Below are 12,529 nucleotides of genomic sequence, written 5' to 3'. Positions count from 1 at the left end.
AAACAACACATATGATTATCTCAGTAGATTCAGAGAAAGCCTTTAACAAAACTCAACATCCATTTATGATAAAAACCCTCCAGAAAGAAGGCGTAGAAGGAACATACCTCAACATAATAAAAGCCATATATGATAAACCCACAGCAAACATTATCCTCAGTGGCAAAAAATTGAAATCATTTCCCCTAAAGTGAGGAACAGGACAAGGGTGCTCACGCTCACCACTACTATACAACAGAGTTTTGGAAGTTTTATCCACAACACTCAGAGAAGAAAAGGAAATAAAGGACTCCAGATTGGAAAAGAACCAGTAAAACTCTCATGGTTTGCAGATGACATGATCCTCTAAAATATCATGTATGAAACGAGATGCCAGTCCAGGTTCAATGCATGATGCTGGATGCTTGGGGCTGGTGCACTGGGACGACCCAGAGGGATGGTATGGGGAGGGAGGAGGGAGGAGGGTTCAGGATGGGGAACACATGTATACCTGTGGTGGATTCATTTTGATATTTGGCAAAACTAATACAATTATGTAAAGTTTAAAAATAAAATTAATTAAAAAAAAAAAAAAAAGAAAACCCTAAAGCCACCATGAGAAAATTATTAGAGCTAATCAATGAATATAGTAAATTTGCAGGATAAAATTAATACACAGAAATCCCTTGCATTCCTATATGCTAACAATCAGAAAACAGAAAGAAAATTTAACGAAACAATCCCATTCACCACTGTGATTAAATGAATAAAATACTTAGGAATAAATCTACCTAAAGAAACAAAAGACCTATACATGGTAAGCTATAAAACACTGATGAAGGAAATCAAAGATGACACAAATAGATACAGAAATATACTATGTTCCTGGATCGGGAGAATCAATATACTGAAAATGAGTATACTACTCAAAGCAATCTATAGATACAGTGCAATCCCTATCAGTCTCCAACAACATTTTTTTCACAGAACTAGAACAAATAATTTCACAATTTGTATGGAAATACAAAAAAACCTTGAATAGCCAAAGCAATCTTGAGAAAAAAGAATGGCACAAAAAACCTCGAATAGCCAAAGCAATCTTGAGAAATAAGAATGCACTGGAGGAATCAACCTGCCTGACTTCAGACTATACTACAAAGCTACAGTCATCGAGATAGTATTGTACTGATACAAAGCCAGAAATATAGATCAATGGAACAAAATAGAAAGCCCAGAGATAAATCCATGCACCTGTGGACACCTTATCTTTGACAAAGGAGGCAAAAACATACAATGGAGTAAACACAATCTCTTTAACAAATGGTGCTGGGAAAAGTGGTCAACCATCTATAACAGAAGAAAACTAGAAAACTTTCCAACACCATACACAAAAGTAAACTCAAAATGGATTTAAGATTTAACATAAGATCAGAAACTATAAAACTCCTCGAGAAAAACTTTGGCAAAACACTCTTTGACATAAATTACAGCAAGATCTTCTGTGACCCACTTCACTGAGTAATGGAAATAAAAGCAAAAATAAACAAGTGAGACCTAATTAAACCTAAAAGCTTTTGCACAACAAAGACAACTCTAAGTAAGGTGAAAAGACAGCCTTCAGAGTGGGAGAAAATAATAGCAAATGAAGCAACTTACAGAGAACTAATCTCACAATCATATAAACAACTCATGCAGCTCAATACCAGAAAAACAAACGACCGAATCCAAAAATGGGCCAAAGCACTAAGCAGACATTTCTCCAAAGAAGACATACAGATGGCTAACAAACACATGAAAAAATGCTCAGCATCACTCATTGTCAGAGAAATGCAAATCAAAACCACAGTGAGGTACCATCTCCTGCCAGTCAGAATGGCTGCTATCTAAAAGTCTAATGCAGGAGAAGGTGTGGAGAAAAGGGAACCCTCTTACACTGTTGGTGGGAATGCAAACTACTACAACCACTATGGGTAACAGTGTGGAGATTCCTTAAAAAAATTGAAAACAGATCTGCCATATGAACCAGCAGTCCCACTGCTGGGCATACCCATTGAAAAAAAAACAGAATTGAAAGAGACACATGTACCCCAATGTTTGTTGTAGCACTGTTTACAATATCTAAGACATGGAACCCACCTAGATGTTCATCAGCAGACAAATGAATAAGAAAGTTGTGGTACATATGCCCAACAGAATATTTCTCAGCTATTAAAATGATTGCATTGGAATCAGTTTTAATGAGGTGTATGAAACTGGAGCCTGTTATACAGAGTGATATAAGCCAGAAAGAAAAACACCAGTACAGTATATTAATGCATATATATGGAATTTAGAAAGATGGTCACGACGACCCTATATGCAAGACAGCAAAAGAGACACAGATATAAAGAACAGACTTTTAGACTCTGTGGGAGAAGGTGAGTGGGGGATGATTTGATAGAATAGCATTGAAACATGTATATTACCATATGTGAAATAGACCACCAGTCTAAGTTCGATGCATGAAACAGGGCACTCAAAGCTGGTGCACTGGGACAACCCAGAGGGGTGGGATAGGGAGGGAGGTGGGAGGGGGGTTCAGGATGGGGGTACACCCATGGCTGACTCATGTCAATGTATGGCAAAACCCACCACAATATTGTAAAGTAATTAGCCTCCAATTTAAATAAAACATTAATTAATAGAAAGTTGTTGTTCAGTTGCCAAGTCATGTCCAACTCTTTGCGACCCCATGGACTGCAACATGCCAGGCTTTCCTGTCTCTCACCATCTCCCAGAGTTTGCCCAGGTTCATGTCCATTGAAACGGTGATGTCACCCAACCATATCATCCTCTGTCACCCTCTTCTCCTTCCTGAGAAAAGGCAGTAGTTACCTACAAGGAGACCCTTACAAGTATCAACGTCTTCTGAAGAATATTTTTTAGGTCATAATGGACTGGCACAACATATAGAAAGTAATGAAAAAAACTTGCAGCCAAGACTACTGTATCCAGGAAAACCATATTGAAACCATACTGTGATGTCCCTTCACACCTGTCATAATGGCTACCATGAAAAGGACAACATCAAGTGTTGTCAAAGATGTGGAGAAAAGGGGATCTTTGTGCACTGTTGGTGGGATTGTAAACTGGCAGAGTTGCTATGAAAAAGAATGTGGAATTTCCTTTACATTTTAAAAGTAGAACTGCCATGTGATCCAGCTATTCCACTACTGGATATTTATTCATAGGAACCAAAAACACTAATCTAAAAAGATTATGCACTCCAATGTTCATTGCAGTATTACACACAATAACCAAGGTATGGAGGCCACCTAAAGAGTCCACTGATATATAAGTAGATAAAGAAGGTGTTTTATACATACACACAATATGAACTATGACTGAGCCATAAAATATGAAACATTTCCATTTGCAGCAACGTGGATGTGTCTAGGAAGTATTTATTCTAAGAGATGTAGGTGAGATAGAAAAGGACAAATGACACATGATTTCACTTATTTGTGGAATCTAAAAACAAAAGGAAAACAGGCTCATACAGATACAGAAAATTAGTGAGTTGTTGCAAGAAAGGAGGAGGGGGTTGGCAAAGTAGGTACAGGGGATTTTGAAGTACAAACTCCAGTTATGCAATAACGAAGGCAGGGGGATGTAATATACAGCATACAAATATGGTCAATAATATTGTAATACATTTGTTAGGAACTATTGCTACTAGACATACTGGTAGTCATTTTATAATGCATGTAAAAGTAAAAGCATTTTGTAGCCCATTTGAAGCTAACATACTGTTATACATCCAACATTTCAATAAGACATTCATTTCAAAAAGGATGAAGGGGCACATGGAACAAGTGGTAGTAGCATAGTGTTTATGGAGACAAATAGCTTGCAAGTTTCAAATATCTGTCAGTTTTAGAATTCTGTAAATTGTTCTGAGTATTCTTTTCTTTTTATTCTTATTTTAAAATCCAAAGTAATATTTGATTGTATTAACATTTTTAATTTAAAGATTATATTCGTACTTTACTCTTTGACCTCTGTACTTCATACAGAAAAAATTGGATGTTCTCAACCACCTCAAATAGACCATGGAACCATTAACTCATCTAGCTCTGCAGAAGAAAGGAGAGAAATACATGAACAAAGGCTGTATGCACATGGCACTAAGTTAAGTTATACATGTGAAGAAGGCTTCGAGATATCTGAAAATAATGTGATAATATGCCACATGGGAAAGTGGAGCTCTCCACCTCAGTGTGTAGGTGAGGACACTAGGCAAACCAAACTCTATTTTCAGTACCATTCATTAAAACTAATCAATTGTCATCAAAGTCATGAGACTTGATCCTTTAGTTTTCTAAATATATCAAGTAACATCTATTTATAGGTCATTTATATTAAAATAAAATGTATATATTTATACATTAAATCAAATTTGACATAAAATTAATCACTTTGTTATTAATAATTTTGTTAGTTCTATAGAGAATTGCTTTTCAACTTGGCAATTATTTTGTATTAACACTAGATATGCAATAAAATTAAACCTATTATATTCATAAACCTGTTTATATTCCTATCTATCTAAGATTCAAAAAAGTGTCCTATGTCTTCCCTAAAATGTCCCTTTTAATGTCTTACAATATATAGTACTTTTCCTAAGTACTTTTCCTAAGTGTGGAGTCTCAATGTGTTTTTCTTTTATTACTCATGATTGGTTAGAGCAGCACTGATGATTTCTTTCATATATTGGTAATTTCAGTTTCAAGTTCTTGCTCAAGTGGACACACACCAGACTGGTAATTTTAAGAAAAATTTGTGCACTTTCCTCCCATGTCATGGAAGTTCCTGAATAATGACTTATTATTTTCAAGTAAAACTACCAAATATGTTGACCAGTACATCAAATTAAATTTCCAAGTTAGCAAAACATGAAATCATTCTTTCATTTCTTCCCAGGACTTCCTTGTGGACTTCCACCTTATATTCAGAATGGTGTTATATCTCACAAGAAAGACAGTTACCAATATGGAGAAGAAGTTACTTATGACTGTGATGAAGGGTTTGGAACTGATGGACCTGCATCTATAAGATGTTTAGGAGGGGAATGGTCTCGTCCACAAGATTGCATAAGTATAGTATTTTTCCTTTTTTTCTAAAGCTGACAAATATCTTTTAATTCAAAGCATAAATGGCCCAAATATGAAATTAAGCAGTAATTCTAGAATTTAACAAGGTACCTATGAAAAGTTCTGAATTCTGGTAGAGGATTAATAACCCTAGAAATAATAAAAGTTTGATTTGTTGTTGTAGTTCAGTCATTCAGTCGTTTCTGACTCTTTGCAACCCTATGGACTGTAGCAAGCCAGGCATCCCTGTCCTTCACTGTCTCCTGGTGTTTGCTTAAACCAATGTCCATTGAATTGGTGATGCCATTCAACCATCTCATTGTTTGTTGTCCCCTTCTCTTCCTGCCCTCAATCTTTCCCAGCATCAGGGTCTTTTCCAATAAGTTGGCTCTTCATATCAGGTGAACAAAGTATTGGAGCTTCAGCTTCAGCATCAGTCCTTTGAATGAATATTCAGGGTCGATTTCTTTTAGGATTGACTGTTTTGATCTTGCAGTCGAAGGTACTTTCAAGAGTCTTCTCCATTACCATAGTTCAAAAATATCAATTCTTTGGAACTCAGCCTGACTCTTCTTTACTATCCAACTCTCAAATCATACATGACTACTGGAAAAGTCATAGCTTTGGCTAGGTGGAGCTTTGTTGGCAAAGTGATGTCTCTGCTTTTTAATATGCTGTTGAGGTTTGTCATAGCTTTTCTTCTAAGGAGCAAGCATCTTTTAATTTCATGGCTTCAGTGACCATCCACAGTGATTTTAGAGCTCAAGAAAACGAAGTCTGTCACTGTTTCCAGTTTTTCCCCATTTATTTGCCGTGAAGTGATGGGACCAGATACCATGATCTCCATTTTTTGAATGTTGAGTTTTAAGCGAGCTTTTTCAGTCTCTTCTTCCACCTTCACCAAGAGGCCCTTTAGTTCCTCTTTACTTTCTGCCATTAAGGTGGTGTCATCTGAGGCATAGCTGAGATTATTGGTATTTCTCCTGGCAATCTGTATGCCAGCTTGAGCTTCATCCAGCCAGGCATTTTGCATGATGTACTCTGCATTTAAGTTAAATAAGCGGGATGACAATATACACCCTTGAAGTACTCTTTTTCCAATTTTGAGCCAGTCAATTGTCCGTGTACAGATCTAACTGTTACCTCTTCACCTGCATAGTTTTTTCAGGAGGAAGGTAAGGTGGTCTGGTATTCCCATATCTTCAAGAATTTTCCACAGTTTGTTGTGATCCACACAATCAAGTGCTTTAGTGTAGTCAATGAACAGAAGTAGATGTTTTTCTGGAATTCCCTTGCTTTTTCTGTGATCCAATGGACGTTGGCAATTTGATAACACTAAACTATCTCTTTCACATCATCTTGGGTTCAGTTTGAATATCCTCTGATATACATCTCAGATTTCTGGTCTCTGTTCCTGTACTATGGCTGAACTCTGCTCTTATCACTACTCAGTTGTTGTTAATTTGTCAATCATTTCTTTGTAATATGCAATTTTCTAAGACATTTAACATAACTCAAGGTAACATATTTTGATAAAAGCAAAAATAGAAACATTCATAATTTAGGTGGGCTTTCATGCGAGAAGATACCTTAAATTTGAGAAGTATGCAGCTCTACCTCTTAGAATGTCACCATTCCCATGTTGTATTTTTGATAATATAGAGATGGTCAATGTGACATATCAAGATTTCTGACATTTGTCTCAAGGTATAAGAGAAATGCTGTAGAATATTCATTGGTTTGATATGTAACTATTTATTTTCTGGAATATAATCAGTGGTCACTGTGAATCTTTAAAGATGTACTAAACAAATGCCCATTCTTTTTTCTTTCAGGCACAAATTGTGTTAACTTGCCCACCTTTGAGGATGCTGTACTCACAGATCGGGAGAAGGATTTCTATAGGTCAGGAGAACAAGTGGCTTTTAAGTGTCTATCATATTATCAGTTGGATGGATCTAATACTATACAGTGTATTAAGAGCAAATGGATAGGAAGGCCAGCATGCAGAGGTACTTTGGTAAAATTTTTAAATTTATATAAGTATCTGAAATAATATAATGTAGAAAATTGCCTCCACTATCATTAAATGGACATAGATTACTTTTAGGCCAGGTCAAAACCAGTTTGTGCCTGAACATAAAAAGGGATAGACTTGTGTTCCCAGTGTTTGGTGTTGTAGCCCAATAGTTCTCAAAGCACAGTCCTGGAAGAGCATTCTCAGCAAATTCTGTAAACTGTTATATGCAAGCAGATTCACAGGCTCACTCAGACTTGTTGAATCTAAACCGCTGGGGCTGCAACTCTGACAATGTCTTGATGATTGCCAAGGAATTCTGTGTGTATTTCAGTTTAGGACCCATGGCTACAGCCTCTTGTAGTTACAGCCTCTTCATCCCCTGAATCACACTGAAAAATGCACATCATTGATGGTGATGTCCTTAGCATTTGCCCCAAAATATCATTAAAGTATAGTTTTGTAAATTTACACTTTATTTTTCTATTATTTTTCCAGATTTTTGTTCAAATCTTTAATTAATCATCTTCTTCTTGCAACTATAGTATTCTTCAAAGTGTTTAATTCTTGATCAATCTCTAAAGAAGAACCTACTGTGTTTATTTTCTGAAAGGCCCTGAAAGAACCTACTGTGTTTATTTATTATCTCATAAACAGGATGAATGTAAACCAAATCTTGAAGTCAAATGATATTTTTATTATGTTTTGTTTATGATTTACAAATTCATTTTGAATTTATATACTTTATAATTTTTATTTTACTAACCTCAAAAAGAGATTTCCAGGAAAACTGTTTTTTTTTCAGTGCCCTAAAAATTGTGTATCACTTTTCTAGTGAAGTATAAGGGAGAGAATTAAGGTACAGAAGTTTAAATTCTGCTGAAAAATATTGCTTTATTTCCTTTCCCTTAACCTTACATATAAACTGATGACAATTAGCAGTCTTTCATGACAGATTAACTGTTGAATTGAAACAACCATTGAATATATTTGACATTCTATTTCCCCCTTGCTGTTCATGATAATCATTATATTAGAGATACTTTTTTACCTTTCTATTCAGATGTTTCCTGTGGGAATCCACCTCAAGTGGAAAATGCTATTATACACAATCAGAAGTCTAAATATCAAAGTGAAGAGAGAGCACGTTACGAATGCATTGGGAATTATGACCTTTTTGGGGAGATGGAAGTCGTATGTTTAAATGGAACTTGGACAGAACCACCTCAGTGTAAAGGTAGTATCTTACTCACCCTGTCCACCCAATTTAGAGAATATAATAACAAGATATATTGAATCAAAATTAGGATGAAGTAGCCTTTCTGGAATAATTTTTGGTTGCAAAAAAAAAAATGATGCTAAAAATCCAGTTCTTTTGTGGTCTGAATATGTAATCTAACATGTTTATTGTATGACAGTGTTGACCAGATTTGAGAAGTTGGAATCATGGGACATTTCCTGTCTTAAAACATTAAGATAGTCAGTTGTTTTCTGAAGATAAGTGTGTAAAAGATACCATAGTTACATTTAACAGCCCAAGAAATTCCACTTTGAGACATGGAATAAGCAGCTGGGGCCTGATCACAAAATCTGACATAGATGTGGGCAGCTGTACCTATGGATGATATTTAAAGGTAGGTTACTAGCTGAGTTCCAGCAGAGCTATTTAAAATCCTACAGGATGATGCTACAAAAGTGCTACACTCATTAGGTCAGCAATTTGGGAAACCCAGCAGTAGTCATAGGAGTGGAAAAGGTCAATCCTCACCAATTCCCAAGAAGGACAGTACTAAAAAATGTTCAGATCACCAGACAGTAGCAGTCATCTCCCATGCTAGTAAGGTTACGTTCAAAATCCTCAAGCTAAGCTTGATGTGAATAGCTGATTCATTGGAAGGTTGAAGGAAGACAGAGAAGAGGGTGACAGAAGATGAGATGTTTGGGTGACATCACTGATTCAGTGGACATGAACTTACGCAACTCTGGGAGAGCTCAGGGACCTGGAAACCTGGCATGAGCAGTCCATGGGGTCACAAAGTGTTAGACATGACTTGGTGACTGAACAATAACTAGCTGAACTCATGCAGGAAATGAGTGTACACATAAAAATAAAAAAGAAATCCCAGGGCTGATCTCCTTCAGAATGGACTGGTTTGATCTCCTTGCAGTCCAAGGGACTCTCAAGAGTCTTCTCCAAAACCACAGTTCAAAAGCATCAGTTCTTCAGCACTCAGCCTTCTTCACAGTCCAACTCTCACATCCATACATGACCACAGGAAAAACCATAGCCCTGACTAGACGGACCTTTGTAGGCAAAGTAATGTCTCTGCTTTTGAATATGCTATCTAGGTTGGTCATAACTTTCCTTCCAAGGAGTAAGAGTCTTTTAATTTCATGGCTGCAGTCACCATCTGCAGTGATTTTGGAGCCCCCCAAAATAAAGTCTGACACTTGTTCCCACTGTTTCCCGACCTATTTCCCATGAAATGATGGGACCGGATGCCATGATCTTCATTTTCTGAATGTTGAGCTTTAAGCCAACTTTTTCACTCTCCACTTTCACTTTCATCAAGAGGCTTTTTAGTTCTTCTTCACTCTCTGCCATAAGGGTGGGGTCATCTGCATATCTGAGTTTATTTATATTTTTCCCCGGAAATCTTGATTCCAGCTTGTGTTTCTTCCAGCCCAGCGTTTCTCATGATGTACTCTGTGTATAAGTAAATAAGTTAAATATACAGCCTTGACGTACTCCTTTTCCTATTTGGAACCAGTCTGTTGTTCCATGTCCAGTTCTAACTGTTGCTTCCTGACCTGCATACAGATTTCTCAAGAGGCAGGTCAGGTGTTCTGGTATTCCCATCTCTTTCAGAATTTTCCACAGTTTATTGTGATCCACACAGTCAAAGGTTTGGCATAGTCAATAAAGCAGAAATAGATGTTTTTCTGGAACTCTCTTGCTGTTTCCATGATCCAGCAGATGTTGGCAATTTGATCTCTGGTTCCTCTGCCTTTTCTAAAACCAGATTGAACATCAGGAGGTTCATGGTTCATGTATTCCTGAAGCTTGGCTTGGAGAATTTTGAGCATTACTTTACTAGCATGTGAGATGAGTGTAATTGTGTGGTTGTTTGAGCATTCTTTGGCATTGCCTTTCTTTGGGATTGGAATGAAAACTGACCTTTTCCAGTCCTGTGGCCACTGCTGAGTTTTCCAAATTTGCTGGCATATTGAGTGCAGCACTTTCACAGTATCATCTTTCAGGATTTGGAATAGCTCAACTGGAATTCCTTCAGCTCCACTAGCTTTGTTTGTAGTGATGCTTTCTAAGGCCCACTTGACCTCACATTCCAGGATGTCTGGCTCTAGGTCAGTGATTACACCATTGTGATTATCTGGATCGTGAAGATCTTTTTTGTACAGTTCTTCTGCGTATTCTTTCCATCTCTTCTTAATATCTTCTGCTTCTGTTAGGTCCATACCATTTCTGTCCTTTATCGAGCCCATCTTTGCATGAAATGTTCCCTTAGTATCTCTAATTTTCTTGAAGAGATCTCTAGTCTTTTCCATTCTTTTGTTTTCCTCTATTTCTTTGCTTTGATCGCTGAGAAAGGCTTTCTTATCTCTTGCTGTTCTTTGGAAGTCTGCATTCAGATGCTTATATCTTTCCTTTTCTCCTTTGCTTTTTGCTTCTCTTCTTTTCACAGCTATTTGTAAGGCCTCCCCTGACAGCCATTTTGCATTGATATATTTAGGACCATTTATATTTAGAGTGACTTATTAACTATTAAGGACAGTCTGCCATTTTCTTATTTGTTTTGTGTGTGTTTCCTTCAATTCTCAACGTTTTTCTTTTCTTGACTTCCTTGTGGATTTTTGAACATTATAAAATAGTTTGAAATGGATCTGCATTGTTTTTGAGTATATGTCTTTGCATGGTTTTTTTAGTCTCTCTAGGTATTTAGATGCACGTAGGTAGTTTATCCGGAGAAACCAAAAAAATCTGCTTTTCATACAGGGAACTGGTATGCAAGGTAGGAATAAAAAGATACCTGGAGTAACAGGCAAGTTTGGCCTTGGAGTACAAAATGAAGCAGGGGAAAGGCTAAAAGAGTTTTGACAAGAGAAGACAAGGGTCATAGCAAACACCTTTTTCAAAAACACAAGAGACAATTCTATGCATGGACATCACGACATGGTCAGTACTGAAATCAGAATGATTATATTCTTTGCAGTCAATGATAGAGAAGCTCTATACAGTTAGCAAAACCAAGATTGGAAGCTAACTGTGGCTCAGATCATGAGTTCCTTATTGTGAAATTCAGACTTGAAGAAAGCAGGGAAAACCACTAGGCCATTACGGCTTTTATGATTATATAGCAGAAAGAATAAAAATATTCAAGGGACTAGATCTGAGAGAGTGCCTGAAGAACTATGGATGGAGCTTTGTATAGGAGGCAGTGAGAAAAACCATCCCCAAGAAGCAGAAATGCAACAATGAAAAATGGCTTTCTGAGAAGGCCTTACAAAGAGATGAAAGAAAAGAAGCAAAGTGCAAAGGACAAAAGGGAAAATATATGCATCTGAATGCAGAATCCAAAGGATAGCAAGGAGAGATATGAAAGCCTTGTTAAGTGAGCAATGCAAAAAAAAAAAAAAGAGGAAAGCAATACAATGGAGAAGACTAGAGATGTCTTCAAGAAAATTAGAGAGAGCAAGGGAACATTTCATGTAATGATGGGCACATAAAGGGCAGAAACAGTATGCCCCTAAGAGAAGCAGAAGGTATTAAGAAGAGGTGGCAAGAATATACAAAAGAACTGTACAGAAAAGGACTTAATGACCCAGATAACCACAAGTCACCTGGAGCCAGAAATCCTGGAGTGTGAAGTCAAGTGGGCATCACTACAAACAAAGCTAGTGGAGGTGATGGGATTCCAGCTGAGCTAGTTCAAATGCTAAAAGATGATGCTGTGAAAGTACTATACGTAATATGCCAGCAAATTTGGAAAGGTCAGCATTGGCTATAGGACTGGAAAACGTCAGTTGAAGGGCAATGCCAAAGAATATTCATACTACCACAACACAACTGGGCTCATTTCACATGCTAGCAAGGTAATACTCAAAATCCTTCAAGCTAAATTTCAACATGTGTACTGAGAACTTCGAGATGTACAAGCTAAATTTAGAAAGACGGTGAAACTAGAAATTAAATTGACAACATCTGTTGGATCATAGAAAAAGCAAAGGAATTGAAGAAACACTCTGCTTCATTGACTACATTAAAGTCTTTGACTGTGTGGATCACAACAAATTGTGGAAAATTCTTACAGAGATGGGAATACTTGGCCACCTTACCGGCCTCCTGAGAAACCTGTATGCAGGTCAAGAAGCAACAGTTAGA

The 12,529-nt window shown here is 37.0% G+C and overlaps 2 protein-coding genes across 5 annotated transcripts in view; both read left to right on the top strand.

Annotated features, from left to right (window-relative positions):
- The window catches only part of LOC113906361 (complement factor H), a 385,541-nt gene that overhangs the window by 61,026 nt on the left and 311,986 nt on the right, over positions 1–12,529 (top strand). The gene's annotated exons all lie outside the window — the stretch shown is intronic.
- The window catches only part of LOC113906364 (complement factor H-like), a 42,777-nt gene that overhangs the window by 22,499 nt on the left and 7,749 nt on the right, over positions 1–12,529 (top strand). Inside the window, exons 6-9 of the mRNA XM_027564392.1 lie at positions 4,035–4,244; positions 4,942–5,115; positions 6,947–7,123; positions 8,192–8,365. Coding sequence (XP_027420193.1) covers positions 4,035–4,244; positions 4,942–5,115; positions 6,947–7,123; positions 8,192–8,365 — 735 coding nt within the window. The remainder of the gene's footprint in view (positions 1–4,034; positions 4,245–4,941; positions 5,116–6,946; positions 7,124–8,191; positions 8,366–12,529) is intronic.

Source organism: Bos indicus x Bos taurus, chromosome 16 (genome assembly GCF_003369695.1).
Source record: "Bos indicus x Bos taurus breed Angus x Brahman F1 hybrid chromosome 16, Bos_hybrid_MaternalHap_v2.0, whole genome shotgun sequence".
NCBI classification, from domain to species: domain Eukaryota; kingdom Metazoa; phylum Chordata; class Mammalia; order Artiodactyla; family Bovidae; genus Bos; species Bos indicus x Bos taurus.
The sequence above is the reverse complement of the archived record's forward strand: the minus strand, read 5'-3'. Positions and strand labels throughout refer to the sequence as shown.